Source organism: Natator depressus, chromosome 3 (genome assembly GCF_965152275.1).
Source record: "Natator depressus isolate rNatDep1 chromosome 3, rNatDep2.hap1, whole genome shotgun sequence".
Lineage (NCBI taxonomy): Eukaryota > Metazoa > Chordata > Testudines > Cheloniidae > Natator > Natator depressus.
In genome coordinates, this window is record NC_134236.1 from 85,186,709 (window position 1) to 85,202,797 (window position 16,089).

Below are 16,089 nucleotides of genomic sequence, written 5' to 3' on the forward strand. Positions count from 1 at the left end.
TGGCTGAATTTAATAGGCCATGCACAGCACTTTTTAGATGCTTCCGTCAGCCCTTTGATTCAGAGCATGAAGCAAGTTTGTGGGATCTGATGCATCTCGACATCCGTAGAAAGATAAGGTCATTGACAGAAGAGCTCTATAATGGAACAGAAACCTGCGTTTGAATCAATAGCCAATACATAACATGCTTTCCTATGACCACAGGAGTTTGGAAATGCTGCATTCTGACACCACTGTTGTTCAATATTGGCACTGATTGGTTGATGGATAAGCTTGAGGAGGCAACTGTCAGTAGCTTTAAGCTGAACACCATTCTGCTTTGAGATCTCATACATGAAAATGACATTGTTGACTCAGTCTGGTGAATCGCTGCAGCTGATGGCTAATCTGACAATAAGCAGCACACATTCTAATCCAGATAAAACAAAGTCACTAGCCATTATCATCAAGTTGCCTTCAGCTCTAGATTGCAATCAGATCATCATTAACATGTCTGGATGAGGAGGTGGGGGAAATTGAGTAGGTGGCAACTGTCAAATATTTGGGCAGTGTCATAGACGGTGCTGGAGAATGCTCACAAGATGTGAACATGTATGCAACAGCTGCTGCCTCCATATTTCAGGCCCTTCAACAGCTCTAGTGGGACATTTTGACTTCAAGCTGGCTACAAAGCAACGAATCTACAGAACCAAGGTGATACCAAATCTACTGTACGGAAGTGAAATGTGGGCGCCGAGGAACAGAGTGACATTTTTGATTCTCATTGTCTTCATCAGCTGCTCAATATCTAGTGACAGGAAAGATCAGAAATGACAATCTTCGAAGACAAAGGCAAATCCAGCAATCGCCTCCATCATCACTGATTTGATCTCAGCAGCTTTCTTAGTATAGTCATTATTAGAAGGAAAGACCAATTAATTCCAAAGCACGGTTACCAAGAAATACTGCTATGTGCCATAGATCACATAGGCGTCAAAAGCTTTGGTGGACACAAACTGAATATACCACCATCAAACACAAGCAAGGACAGGTGCATGCACATCCCCAATGGACACCACTATTCAAAAAGACCCCAGTTTTATGCATGAGGTTCATGTGCACCTAAAGTAGAATGCACCTTGACATTTGTTTACATTTAAAAATTAGCAAAGATGAAGAACAAGTGTGGCCCCTTACAAATATGACATTCACAATGAGCACTAAATAAATTTAAGACTGAACAACCTGAGTGAGATTCTGTGCTGCACCTCTAAGAGTTGCAGCATAGAACTTAAACTTGTGAGGGACCCTGTTAAAAGACTTTTGAAAGTCTACATAAATTATGTCAATTGGTTCTCCCTTATCCACTACTTCATTGACCCATTAAAGAATTCTAATAGATAAGCAATTTTCCTTTGCTGAAAACACACTGATTAGACCCTCTCAGATCATGATCTTCCAGGAATTTTAGTCTATAATTTTCCCCCCTCAATTTACCCGTTAAAGATGTAAGGCTTACTGGTCTATAATTCTTTGGATCATCCCTACACAGCCTTTTTATTCACCCATGAAAGCTCATGCTCCAATATGTCTGTTAGTCTATAAGGTGCCACAGGACTCTCTGCCGCTTTTACAGACCCAGACTAACACAGCTACCCCTCTGATTTTTAAAAATAGCTACATTTGCTACCTTCCAATACTCTTGTATAGAAGCTATTTTTAATGCAAGGTAGCATATTTGTGCTAGCAGCTCAGCTACTTCATTCAATGGTGAAAAAAAATTATTTTTTGACAATTTCAGTAATATTCATCTGTTAAAGTAAACAGAGATGTTAATTTTTAGAAATACGATTTTTAACCTGACATTGTGCCTGGTAGATTTTAAAAATAACAGCTCAGAAGGTTAAGAAAACACACACTAGATTTTCTCTTTCAGGTCATGTGCTTTTGAAAAATAGAGTTAAGAATGAGCTTCTCCAATGATTCCAAGAAAATGAATGAACTGAGAGTTTAAGATTATATGGCTCTCTGTATAATGTCACCTCCTTCATCCAGGCTTGTGTATGCCATCTTTAGGAAATGTTCAAAAATCTAAAAAGTTGGATCATGATTCTGTGAGTTGCTTAGTTAGTTCTGGATTGAAGCAGGGGATGGGGTGTACAAAAATGTTTCTTCCTTCCAGCAGTAACAACAAGTAGAAAAGGCTTCAAATTTATCAGACAAATAGTACCAGGAGGTTTCAAAACATGAAGCTTCAAGCAGGATCCAAGGAGTGCAGCCTGGTAAGGCTTCCATCACTCTGCACTTTCCCAGGAGCCAAGGGATATGAGAACGGGGGGAAAAACAAGGCTCTGGTTCTCATCAGGATATTGTCCATGGACATTGCAGCCCCACATTGGTCATGAGTCAAAGTTTTAAATTCTGGATCTTCACCTACAGATGACAAACACAAGCCTGGATGGAGGAGATAACATTATCTAGAAAGCAGTACAGTCTCAAACTGTCCGTTTATTTACCTTCCTGGAGTCACTGGTTAAGCACACCTGGGCATTGTCCGTGGACAATGGTGCCTCATATTTTAGTCTAGTTCTCAGGCTGTTAAGCATTTGGTACATTCTTCAAGCTGTGGATATAAGGGTCTAAGTGGAGGGAGCAAGAGAGCAGGTGGGGGTGAGAACCTGCATGAGTGGATGGGTGACAGATTCACAGGGAAGTTAGAAAAAAAGAGAAGGAGAATATGATGACTTATAGGGGGAAGTAGAAGCAGCAGAAAATAGAGGAGAAGGAAGTAAAGCACACCAAGTGGTGGGAGAGGAAGAAATGAGAGAGAGAGAGAGAGAGAAAGAGCTGTAAAGGATTGATGGAGAGACCAAAAAAAAAAAAAAAACAGGAAGCAAACGTACACTGAAAACAAAGGAAAAGATCTATTACAGAAAGAAACTGGAGTGAAGCAAGGAAGGGGGACAAGAGAGAGATAGCAAGTTACTACTTAATGTATTTGAAATGTAGGTGTTTGACAATGTTATCATTACATACAGTAGAGCTCTGCCCCCCCACCAATATGCAAGCATTTTTTATTTCTTTAAGCAGGGAGAATAGCACACATACTTGTCACCCCAGACAGCAATGATGATGATAATACTTCTCTTACAAATGTGTTTCATCTGTAGATCTCAAAGCGTTTTACCAAGACGACAAGCATCATTCCCATTTTACAGATGGGGAAACTGAGACGGTGGAGGTGAAGTAACTTGCCTAAGGTCACACAGCAGGTCAGTGGAAGAGCGAGGAATAGAAGCCAGCTATCCTAAGTCCCAGCCCAGTGTTCTATGCACTAGACAACATTGCCCTCCTCATAATAGGCTTAGTTATCAAATGAAGAAAAGTTGGGTATATTTTTTGAGCCTTAGTTGCAAAACTTTTGCTTTTATTTAAATTTACCGGAGTCAACAAAAGAAATTTTAAAAATACTATATTCAAACAAGCATTTTTTTGAATTTACAAATATTCAGTTGGTACCTCAAGACACAGCAACTGCTCTCTACACATGAATGAGAACAGCAAACTATCCTGATGCACAGGATATATAAGAATAGTAAGAGGCCAATATGGCTTCATCAGGAGCTCTGAAGATCAAAAGGGAATCCTACAAAGAGTGGAAACATGGACAAATTGCTAAGGAGGAATACAAAAGAACAGCACAAGTTTGTAGGGCTAAGGCACAAAATGAGTTACAACTTGCAAGGGTCCTAAAAACAACAAGAAGCTTTTAAAAAAACATTAGGAGCAAGAGAAAGATGAAGGAAAGGTAGTATCAGACAACATCAATAAGGGTGGTGTTTAATGCCTATTTTGCTTCAGTCTTTACAAAAAAGGTAAATTTTGACCAGATAATTAAAAAAAAAACAAAAAACAACAATAAGGGGGAAGGAACACAACCAAATGAGGGGAAGATCACATTAAAGAATATTTAACTAAATTAGATGTATTCAAGTAATCAGAGCCTGATTAAATTCACTCTAGGCTAGGGTACTTAAGGAACTAACTGAAGCAACCTCTGATTTGTTAGTAATTACCTTTGAGAACTCATGGAGGATAAGTAACGCCTCAAAGAACTGAAGAAGGGCAAACATAGTACCTATCTTTAAAGAGGGGAACAAAGAGGACCCTGGGAATTATAAAGCAGTTAGCCTAACTTCGATACCTGGAAAGATACTGGAAGAAATTATTAAACAATCAATTTGCTTGCAACTAGAGAATAATAGGGTGATAAATAATAGCCAACATGGATTTATCAAGAACAAATCAGACCAAACCAACCTAATTTCCTTTTTTGTCACAGGGTTAGTGAATGGGGGAAGCTGTAGATGCAACACATCTTAATTTTAATAAGACTTATGACAGTCGCATATGACATTCCTATAAACAAAACAGAAATGTAGTCTAGAGGAAATTACTATCAGGTGGGTGCACAAATGGTTGAAAGACCATATTCAAAGAGTAGTCATCAATGATTTGCTGTCAAACTTGGGAATGTATATAGTGTGGTCCCTGCAAGGTTCTGTTCTGGGCCCAGTACTATTTGATATTTTAATTAATGACTTGGATAAGAGTATGCTTATAAAATTTGTGGGTGATACCCAGCTAGAAGGGGTTGCTAACACTTGGAAGACAAGATTAGAATTCAAAACAACCTTGACAAACTGGAGTATTAGTCTGAAATCAACAAGATGAAATTCAAGACAGACAAGTGCAAACTACTGCACTTAGGAAAGAAAAAAAATCAAATGCACAATTACAAAATGGAGAATAACTGGTTAGGCAACAGAACTGCTGAAAAGGATCTGTGGGTTATAGTGGATCACAAACTGAATATGAGGCAACAATAACAGTTGTGGAAAAGGCTAATATTCTGGGATGTATAAACTAGGGCTGTCGATTAATCATAGTTAACTCACACAATTAACTCAAAAAAATCAATCACCATTTAAAAAGTAATCGTGACTAATCACAGTTTTAATTGCATTGTTAAAGAATAGAATAACAATTGAAATTTATTAAATATTTTGGATGTTTCTACATTTTCAAATATATGGATTTCAGTTACAACACAGAATACGAAGTGTATAGTGCTCACTTTATATTATTTTTTATTACAAATATTTGCACTGTAAAAACTATAAACAAAAAAATTGTATTTTTCAATTCACCTCATACAAGTACTGTAATGCAATCTCTTTATCATGAAAGTGCAACTTACAAATGTAGTTTTTTTGTGTTACATAACTGCATTCAAAAATAAAAAAATGTAAAACTTTAGAACCTACAAGTCCACTCAGTCCTACTTCTTGTTCAGCCAGTCACTCGGACAAACACATTTGTTTTCATTAGCAGGAGATAATGCTGCCAACTTCTTATTTACAATGTCACCTGAAATTGAGAATAGGCGTTCGCATGGCACTTTTGTAGCGGGCATTGCAAGCTATTTACGTGCCAGATACGCTAAACATTTGTATACCCCTTCATGCTTCGGCCACCATTCCAGAGGACATGCTTCCATGCTGATGACGCTCATTAAAAAAAAAAAAAAAAAAAAGAATTAAATTTTGACTGAACTCCTTGGGGGAGAATTGTATGTCTCCTGATCTGTTCTTCCTGCATTCTGCCATGTATTTCACGTTATAGCAGTCTCGGATGATGACCCAGCACATGTTGTTCATTTTAAGAACACTTTCACTGCAGATTTGACAAAACGCAAAGAAGGTACCGCTGTGAGCTTTCTAAAGATGGCTACAGCACTCGACCCAAGGTTTAAGAATCTGAAGTGCCTTCTGAGAGGGACGAGGTGTGAAGCATGCTTTCAGAAGTCTTAAAAGAGCAACAGTCTAATGTGGAAACTACAGAACCTGAACCACCAAAAAAGAAAATCAGCCTTCTGCTGGTGGCATCTGACTCAGATGATGAAAGTGAACATGCATTGGTCTGCACTGCTTTGGATCATTATCAAGCAGAACCCTTCATCAGCATGGACGCATATCCTCTGGAAGGGAGGTTGAACCATGAAGGGACATATGAATCTTTCGTGCATCTGGCACGTAAATATCTTGTGACGCTGGTTACAACAGTGCCATGTGAACGCTTGTTCTCACTTTCAGGTGACACTGTAAACAAGAAGCGGGCAGCATTATCTCCTGCTAATGTAAACAAATGTGTTGAGTGACTGGCTGAACAAGAAGTAGGACTGAGTGGACTTGTAGGTTCTAAAGTTTTACATTTTTTTATTTTTGAATGCAGTTATTTTTGTACATAATTCTACATTTGTAAGTTACACTTTCATGATAAAGAGATTGCATTATAGTACTTGTATGAGGTGAATTGAAAAATACTATTTTTACAGCACAAATATTTGTAATAAAAATAAATATAAAGTGACCACTGTACACTTTGTAGTCTGTATTGTAACTGAAATCAATAAATTTGAAAATGTCAAAAACATCCAAAAATATTTAAATAAATGGTGTTCTAGTATTGTTTAACAGTGTGATTAATTGCAATTAATTTTTTTAATCGCTTGACAGCCCTAGTATTAACATGATTGCCATATGCAAGACATGGGAGGTAACTGTTCCACTCTATTCGGCACTGGTGAGGCCTCAGCTGCAGTACTGTGTCAAGTTCTGGGCGCCACAATTCAAGAAAATTTGAGAGAGTCCAGTGGAGCCCAACAAAAATGATAAAAGGTTTAGAAAACATAACCTATGAGGAAAGTTTAGAAAAAATGAAAGTTAGTTACTTGTTACCAGCAGTCATCAAGATGGACACTGCACAGTCACACTCTTGGTATGTGTTGACCAATGCAAGTGAGATGGTGGAACTTTCTGGCAGCAGGGCCTCTTAAGTTTGAGAACATTCTGAGGGCCTGGCTATAAAAGGGGGCATGGCACCCATGTCTTGGGGTGTGCATCTCCAGCATGCCTTCATGGCTTGTTGTGAACTGCAGGTGCGTTGCACTCAGCACCCTTTGGAGCTTTTCAGACAACTACCCAGACCAGATTAGTTAAACCAGTCCCTGCAAAGGGAGGTTAATTTATTTATTCTGCAAAGGGTAACTCATTTATTTAGCTGCTCTCTTTGGGCCCACATAAGAGTCCTGGTCAGTTTCCTCACCCAGCTCTGGGAGGAGAGCTGGCCTTTGGAGAGACTGTCCCTCTCTTTAAGACAAGAGCCTCCCAGCTCTCCTCCTTGGAGCGGGAATTATACTTTAAGCCAGCTGTAGAGCCTCAGGCAGCTTTTCCTACAGCAGGCCCTTTTCCCTATCAGTCCCTCCACCCTCCGGCTGGGAGGCTCAGCAGGCAGATCTGCTGCTGCTGCTGTCTTCTCCCTGCTAAGTCAAGGCCCAGCAGATGCCTTCTGTCTCCCCGCAGGGTTTACAGGCATCTCCCCTCCTATGAAGGAGGTGGCAGCACTGATAGTGGCCCCTTCTTCCAGCTCATTCCTTTTTGGCTGCCCCACCATCTCTGCAAGGCTCCAAGTTGCGGGCCCTTAAAGACAAAGTAACAGATTTCCTTCTAAATACTACTTCTATCCTGGACCTCTTTCCTTTCTCCCCATGTCTCTTCAGGCTTTGAGTATCAGGCCTCCCCAAACTCTTAAAGGATCATGAAATCTGATGGGGAGGATTGACCACTATGCAATTCAGCCCCCAAGGGGCAGGCTACCCTGTCACAGTCTGTTGCCACCTCAGTTCCTTCCACCGCTAACAAGAATACCAAGTAATATTGAAATTAGGACTGCAGGAGTGGGGAAGGTGGGCAGAGACTATGATTATGCAGAGTCCACCTCAAAGAACTATGGTTACATTTAAGTCTTCATTTCTTCGTCAAGTGTCCTTTGCATATTCCCACTCTTGGGAGAGTTGGGCAAGCAGTACAGTAAGAAGGAGGGAGGAAGGCGGAGTCCTAATTAAACAATGACTGGGCCATGGCTCTGCCAAACTGCATCAGACCTTGCTGCCAGATCCAGTGCATAGTGCTTCATAAGTGTGAACAGAACTCCATGTAGCAGCTTTGTATAATTCAGTAAGGAGAATATGTTTAGCAAAAGCTACAGATGAAGCAACCACTCTTGTAGAATGGGATGAAGAGGAACAGGAGAATAGACTGAAGCTCCTTTATAACACTATTCAATAGACTGTCTAAATTATCTAGAAAGGGACTGTGCTGAAATGGCCTGACCTTTAGAGTTACCCGCATACGAGACAAATAACTTAGGAGAAGACCTGAACTTTTTAGTTCTATCCAGATAATATGAGAGTGTGCTCTTTGCAACTAAGGAATGTAACAGATTCCCCTTTATATGTCGGTGTTTTGAAAAGAATACTAGTAAATTAACACTTTCATATAAATCAAACTCAAAATTATTTTAGGAAGGAATTTGGGATGCAATCTAAGAACCACCCTGTGCTTATAAAAAGTAATAAAGAGGCTCCCGCCACTAAGGCATGTAGCTCACTAACTCTTTTAGCAGAAGTGATTGCTATTACAAAAGCTGTCTTATAGAAAGATAAAAAAGCAGCTCACTAGAGGTTAAAATCAGGGGAGACATAAGTTGCATTAAAACAAAGGTCAAATTCCACAAAGGGACAAGGTCCCATACTGGCAGATACAAATTCAATAAGCCTTTTTAAAACAGTTTTTCACCAGTATATGTGAAAACAATTATTTTCCATAATGTGAGTATGGAATGCTGCTGTAGCTACTAAGTGGACCTTAATGGAGGAGAGAAACAAATCCATTGCTTTTTAGTGTAGCAAGTATTGTAAAATAAGTTGCATAGGAACTGAAACTAGACCAACATTCTTACCAGATATCCATACACCAAATCTTTTCCACTTAAAACTATAACTTTTTCTAATAGATAGTTTCCTAGCATTAATTAGAAGTTGTTTTATTTCAAAAGAGCATGGTTTTTCTAAATCTGTCAAAGGCCTATTGCCCAAGCTGTCAGATCTAATGTTTGCAGATCTGGGTGGAAGACCTTCCCCTGTTGCTTGGACAGTATGTCTGTTGTTACTGGGAGCATCTTGTATTTGCCGTTGGATAAATGAATTAACTCAGTGTAACACTTTGCCTTGGCCATACAGGAACAACTAAAATCAACCCTGATCGAATTCGGTCTTATTCTCTTTAGCACCTTAAGAATCAGAGGGAATGGGGGAAATGCATACATCAAGCCCCTTCCCCGATCAAGCAGAAATGCATCCATCAATGATTGACTGTCTGAGCCTGCTCTTAAGCAAAAAGAGGGGTGTTTCATATTGGGTCTTGGTGATGAATCTCTGTCCAGAAACGAACAAAGACTGAAAATGTTCTGAATCACTGAGTCTTTAGAGGCCATTCATACATCTGTGAGGAATCTCTGCTCAGTTGTTCCACAATCTCATTGTATTCTGCTACTGCCTGCAAGGCAATTGGGCACATGTTGTATAGGATACACCAGTCCAAAAGTTTTATTGCCTTGTTTCGCAGTTGAAACAATTGAGCTCCTTCCTGTTTGTTCAAATAATACATTGCTGACATGACCATAACCATTTGAACTACTGCATTTTGCACCTGGGGAAGAAATGCTTTCAGAGCCAGATGGATCACTGTCAGCTCTAACGTGTTTACATGCACTGGGGATTCTCTGCAGCTCCAAAAATCTCAAATGAATAGGTTGCAGAGATATACTCCTCAACCTATCATAGACCCATCTGTAGTAACTCTTAACATAGGAGGAGCTGGGTTGAACCAACCTCCTTTGAGGACATTCTGTAGTTTCAGCCAACACGTCAGAGACAGATTAATTTTTCTTGAAACAGGAAGTATTCTTAGCATACTGTCCATGCGGAGTTTGAAGTTCCTTCATAGCCAATGTTGAGCCTGGCATATGGAATCACTTGTGCTATGGGTCCAACGCGTGCAATAGTAGTTTTGGAGCTGATCAGAACATGCTCAAATTCTGAGGGGAAAGGAGCACATGAGCACTCTAACAGGTACTGCTACCAGAAGTTTCCACTGTCCCAGCTGCACCAGTCAGCCTTGAGTAAAAAAGTGTGAGGGGTGATCTGATAAGTTTTCAAATATGCTAAGGGCTCCTCTAAAGAGGACAATGATCAATGGTTCGCCATGTCCACTGAAAGTAGGACAAGTAGTAATCAGTTTAGTCTGCAGAAAGGGAGATTTAGGTTAGATATTGGGGGGGGGGGCGGGAAATTCTAATTATAAGGATAGTTAAGCACTGGAATAGGCTTCCAAGAAAGGTTGTGGAATCTCTGTCACTGGAGATTTTTAAGAACGGGTTGGACAAATACCTGTCAGAGATGCACTTCGTCCTCTCTCAAAGCAGGGGGCTAGAGTAGATGACCTCTTAATGTTCCTTCCAGTCCAACATTTCTATGATTCCACAATAAGCCTGGGTAGCGTTTTTTATTTGTAACCTTTTATTCAATCAAAACTAGATGCTCAGATGATTTGTGTGTTTATCCAGCCATATAATTTTTTCCTACCATTTTTGTAATACAACTGCAGTTACTGCAACCTGCTAAGTCAAAAAAGAATATCTGAAGCATCACTAGAGGTTCAATTCTTCCAAGGGGCTGCCAGAGCCTTTCTCCACCAACTCCCCACCGCCAGAGTCTTTCCCTGCTGCCTCCCGCCTTCTGCTTTTCAGTTAGGTGGGGAAAGTCTTCGGCACTGGGGAGGCAGTGGGACAGCAGTGTAGATGTCGGTGGCATGGCTTGGGCATGTAGAGAGTCATGTAGGTAAGGTACATACCCTAGGGTTCTGATATGTCTGCTCGCCTAAGCTGTGCCTCACCTTCTACACCAGGGGTTCTCAACCTTTTTCTTACTGAGGCCCCCAACATGCTATAAAAATTCCACAGCACAATAACTGTTTTTCTGCATATCCAGTAGATTAAAAGCCAGATCTGGCGTTAGGGGGTAGCAAGCAGGGCAATTGCCCGAGGCCCCACAAAACTAAGTTGCTTGGGCTTTGGCTTCAGACCCGAGTGGCAGAGTTCAGGCTTTGGTTTTCTGCCCTGAGATCCAGCAAGTCTAACACTGATCTCTCTCTGGTTTATTTTGGTAGATCCCCTGAAACCTGCTCAAGGTCCCCCAGGAGGCCCTGGACCTCTGGTTGAGAACTTCTGTTCTATACCACTAGTTATACCTATGCTAGCTGGACATGCAACATCTGTACTCTACAAGTCACCACAAGCGTAGACCCACCCATTGTTTGAATTCTGAAGAATGTGTTGAAGAACACACCTCACTGGTAGTAGCAGCTGGACAACAGCTAATTTACACTAGCCAAGTATTCCAAAGGCTGTACTGTGAATCCACCCCAAACCCTTAAATTATTACACTTTATTAAAATATCTGAGCACCACAGAGTTTAACCAAAAGCTGTAATTTCCCCTGTTATGATATGAGAGAAATCAAACTCTGTGTATTAAATCTAGAGATTCAGCAATAACAAAATATTGCTTTTACATACATTGAAACATTTGCAGCATAATAGTTGAGATACAATATTTAAACAGCAAAGTTACACTAAACATTGGGGATTTAGTTGGGGATTGGTCCTGCTTCGAGCAGGCGGTTGGACTAGATGACCTCCTGAGATCCCTTCCAACCCTGATATTCTATGACTCTGATTCTAAAGATTGGTTTTGCAAACAGACCTTGAAATACTTCACCTTTCAACAACCACACCATGCAACTACAGACAACACCCTGTAAGTGCATGCCAGGAAAATAAGGAATGCACTTTTAAAGAATCACCTAACAATTGCTGGCAGGCACTGTGTGAATCAATGACAGCTGCATTCTCAAAATGAATAAATCATATACAAGGTGACTCACATCAGGTGTGCAAGTCAGGTAAATCACATAACTTGTATTGCTATTGCACCACTGATAAAGAGTACATTTATAAATCTGAAATAAAAGTTGTACACTTCAAACATCAAAAACAAAAAAATAAAGGTCCAGAATGCTGGAAATACAGAACTTTCCCCTAAAACAACTCTTGCAAAGTTATTTTCATGCCATGTTATTTTTGCCACCTTGTACTGTTTCTTTATGGCAATGACCACTAAAAAAAAATCTAAAGACAACATTTAATAAATATAAAAGCTTCACTATCTGCATTTTCTACTTGCTATTCTTTATTCTGTTGATATTTTCATAGAAATTCAGTCTGTTGCCTTTACAACTGAAACATTTGCTAAAAAATGACAATCCAATGTTGCAGATCAAACTAAAACATCTAATTACTGTATTTACTTCTGATTCCAAACACAAAACTAAATGAAACAAAATCACAGATACACGAAGTGTAATGACCCAGAAGGACTTCGTACATGCTTAAGATACAAGTGGAGATTACTTTGGGCTATTACGTTTTATAATTATTGCATCCACAAGCTAAATCAGCATAGGGGGATGGATATTTTTGTGTTTGGAGCAGGCGGACGCTATATGTTTGTAGGGTTGCAGTTTGGAGGTCTTTTGCTCGCAGGCAGCCGAGATCTCCACGACAGCTGAACAACGGTAGGAATCTTTCAATGGGCAGCTATTTCCAGTGAATATGATCGAATCTGCTTCTCTTCAAAAGGCAAATCGCATCTAGCTCCACCATCCATCCCCACCTCTGGCCTCTACAGTCCCCATTACATAAATTAAGCGGAGGTGGCTGGGTCAGGGTAACTCCACCCCCTTCAGATCAACATAGTAACTAGTACCTTGTGGCAGCCAACGAACCCCCGACGATTGACCCCAACAATAAAGGGTCCCGTCGCCCCTTGAGCGAGGCTCCGCACTGGGCACTGTACAGGAGACGGGAGCGGGGGGCGTGAAGAGGCACACTCCGCTACTAAAAGTGCAGCCCCCCTCCCCCACACCCTGCAGCGGCCAAGGGAGAGGAATTTACACACCTGTCCCTGCAATAGCCGGAGGGGGCCCGGGGCTCACCCCCGCACCAGCTGCAGACAGCGAGAGGGGGACCACATTGGCACAGCCCTATTGCTCCCTCCACCCCGCAGGAGATGGGGGGACGGCGAAGGGGTCACTCTGGGTGGGGATGGAAGAATGGAGGGGCGGCACAGGGGGGTCCCCCCCGATGAAGGGGCAGGCCCTCTCCCCATGGGAGAGGGGAAGGGGGGGGCGCCCTCCCCGTGGTGGGCGCGGGTCACGGCAGAGGAGGTGCAGGCTGCGGGGCACTTACTCTCTCCGCTCCGCGCGCGGCTCCGCTCACACCTTCATGCCGCCGACCAGCCCCGCCCTCTCAGCGCCCCAGAGGCTCGCGCTGCCTCCTGCTCTGTACCAATCTACGCGGTTCAAACGGCTCCTTGCAGCCGCCTCTCCCCGCTGGAGAGACTCGTTGTGGAAGGGGAGGACCCGAACCCGGCGCGAGCGGGGGGCGGCGGCGCGGAGCTCCCCAAAGGCTTCACAATAGACACAGAGCGGCGCGTGTGTGCGCGTGGGAGGAGGGGCTTCTCCCCGGCCCGGATTCCCTCTCCAGGCACGCGGGGGCTGTTTACCCAACACCTGACCGGCCGTCGCCGCTTGCCTCAGGGATTAGGTGGGTGTCTCCCCACAGCATCCGTGGCGTTGAGGATCAGGGAGCCCCGATTTCGACACACACCCCCTCAAGATGGCAGGTGGTATAGTCCAGTTCGCTCTCTCACTTACTCGAGCTAGGGGGAGGGGCCGCTGGTATTGTGACGTATTCTAAAGCCGGCTCCTGGTTAGCCAATGGGAATGGGAGAGGAGGAGCTAGACTGGGAGTGGGCGGGGCTGCTGGCAGTTTCAAAGAGAATGGGCAGGGCTGTTTCAGAGAAAAGAGTGCTTCGAGTTTGTTTTACCGTGTTTCGCACAACGTGTTCGAGTGCTCTGTACGCAGGTGTAAGGTTTCTGTTCGGGGCCCTGGCACTGCGGAGCAAGTGACTGAATACATGTATTCCTCAGTTTCCCCATGTATGAAATAGTGCTGCTGAAGTTAATTATCTCACCGGGGAGAGGGGGTTGTGAAGGTTAATTCAAACTACTGTGAAATCCATGTATTTAAGAAGACCTGATAGTGCACACATTACTGTCCATTGCATAGAGTTCACATTGAAACCAAGGAAGTGATGGCTAGATTGCATCAAAGAAGACAAGCAGGTGGACTTTAGTGCTGCCTTGGACAGAAGAAGATGGCAGATGGTTGCAAAAGGACCCAATCAACCCCAGATGATTAATAGATTCCAAGACCAAAAGGGACAATTGATCATCTAATCTGACTGGTATAACACAGGCCATAAACTTCCTCAAAATAATTCCTAGCTCAGATCTTTTAGAAAAAACATCTAAGCTTGATTTTAAAATTGTCAGTGTTGGAGACCCCCACCACAACCCTTGGTAAATTGTTCCAATGTTTAATGACTCTCACCATTAAAACTATGCCTTATTTCCAGCCTGAATTTGTCTAGCTTCTGTGTGCAGCCGTTGGATCATTTTATACCTTTCTCTGCTAGACTGAACACAATCCAGTGGCTGGAGGCTGAAATTAGACAAATGGTGTTGTCCATTTCCCTGGCTGCAATGGAATAAGGGGAAGAAGTATAGAGTTCATATTATGGGAATATTGTATCTTTATAATTTACAGGTAAATGTAAAATATTGCCCCCAACATCCAAAACTGTCATTCAAGTTTAATTTTTTTAATGATTTCATCACAAATTTGAGCTATGGATAACATGGAAATAGTGGGTTTCAGAGTAGCAGCCGTGTTAGTCTGTATCCGCAAAAAGAAAAGGAGTACTTGTAGCACCCTAGAGACTAACCAATTTATTTGAGCATAAGCTTTCGTGAAAAACAGCTTACTCCAATGGACGCATGCTGTAGCTCACAAAAGCTTATGCTCAAATAAATTTGTTAGTCTCTAAGGTGCCACAAGTCCTCCTTTTCTTTTTATGGAAATAGGAGGTTTGGAAAATTGGTATCTGTTTGAGGATTTTATGCTTATGTCTACCCCACAGTACCTTCTATGGATGATTGGAAGTACTCTATGTCACCCTGGGGTCATTAGTTTTAGTCTCATTCTCTTTTTGTTTTTTAGTTATGGAGTGCTTTCTTTGAGGCATTTATAGTTATGTTTATTATTTGTCACTTGTCAGAGAGGCAGTGATCGTGTCATTCAGAACCACAGGATCCTGCTTTGACCCTGCAGGACGCTTCAAATCCGACCTCCCCGGCTCTGGCGCATTGCATGCTGGGATTTGTAGTCCTTGCTGTGAGTCCTGAAAGATTAAACCCTCCTTCAGCTCCATGGGAGGGGATTTCTGCTTCCCAAAAAGTTTAGTTAGAGACCCAGAAAATTATAAATAATAATTTTTATTTTTTAAAAATTGTATTTGAGTAATTTTCATTCAGTCGCAAAAACAAATAAATCTAGGAGAGGATTGTTATGTAACTGACAGGACCCGTTTGTTCCGGGTCACTGCTCCTGTGGTTCCTCCTTGCTAAGATGTCGGCCGCTATCGCCGCGCTCGCGTCCTACGGTGTCTCCGACTCGGGCTCCGACTCGGGCTCGGATACTGAGGGAAGCTCCCGCCGCTCGGCGCAGGTAGCCAGCCGGGACTCGGTGCTGCATCTCGCTTCACCGCCCCCTGCCCCGCAGACCTTGGCGGTGGACTCGGCCCCGGAGGTGGCTGTGAAGGTAGGTGCCGCCCCGGGCGTTTGGCTGCAAGGGGGCAGGAAGGGGGGGGGGGGCAAGGGAATCCCCTTCCCTCCGGCCTGGGACGGGAAGTCCCCTTCCCAACCCCTGGGTAGCGCTGCTGGGCCTGTGCCGGGCAGGGGGCAGCTGCCCCGTGACGGTTGCCCTTTTCCGTGTGTCTCGCTTGGTGGCTTCAGAGGCCTCGCGCTGTCTGGGTGCCCTCAGCTGGGGGGTTGGGGTGGAGACTGGGGCTGCCTGCCCCGGGCCCTGGCTGCTAGAAAGGTATTCGGGGGTGGCAGGGGATGCAGAGCCCCTTAATAGCTCGGTGGCTGGCCAGCTGCCTCTTGCATTGCAGGTGCGTAGAGTTGCT

At 42.9% G+C, this 16,089-nt stretch overlaps 2 protein-coding genes across 4 annotated transcripts in view; one reads left to right on the forward strand and one right to left on the reverse strand.

Annotated features, from left to right (window-relative positions):
- Nucleotides 1–13,697, reverse strand: part of WASF1 (WASP family member 1) — a 168,642-nt gene extending 154,945 nt beyond the window's left edge. The window contains exon 1 of one of the 3 annotated variants that reach the window (XM_074948231.1): nt 13,248–13,697. The gene's annotated coding sequence lies outside the window, so the exon portion shown is untranslated. The remainder of the gene's footprint in view (nt 1–13,247) is intronic. The other 2 variants (XM_074948230.1, XM_074948233.1) reach the window with 2 other exon arrangements.
- Nucleotides 13,698–15,504: 1,807 nt separating this feature from the next.
- CDC40 (cell division cycle 40) overlaps nt 15,505–16,089 on the forward strand; it is a 53,497-nt gene continuing 52,912 nt past the window's right edge. Inside the window, exon 1 of the mRNA XM_074948234.1 lies at nt 15,505–15,722. Coding sequence (XP_074804335.1) covers nt 15,531–15,722 — 192 coding nt within the window. The 5' untranslated portion in view covers nt 15,505–15,530. The remainder of the gene's footprint in view (nt 15,723–16,089) is intronic.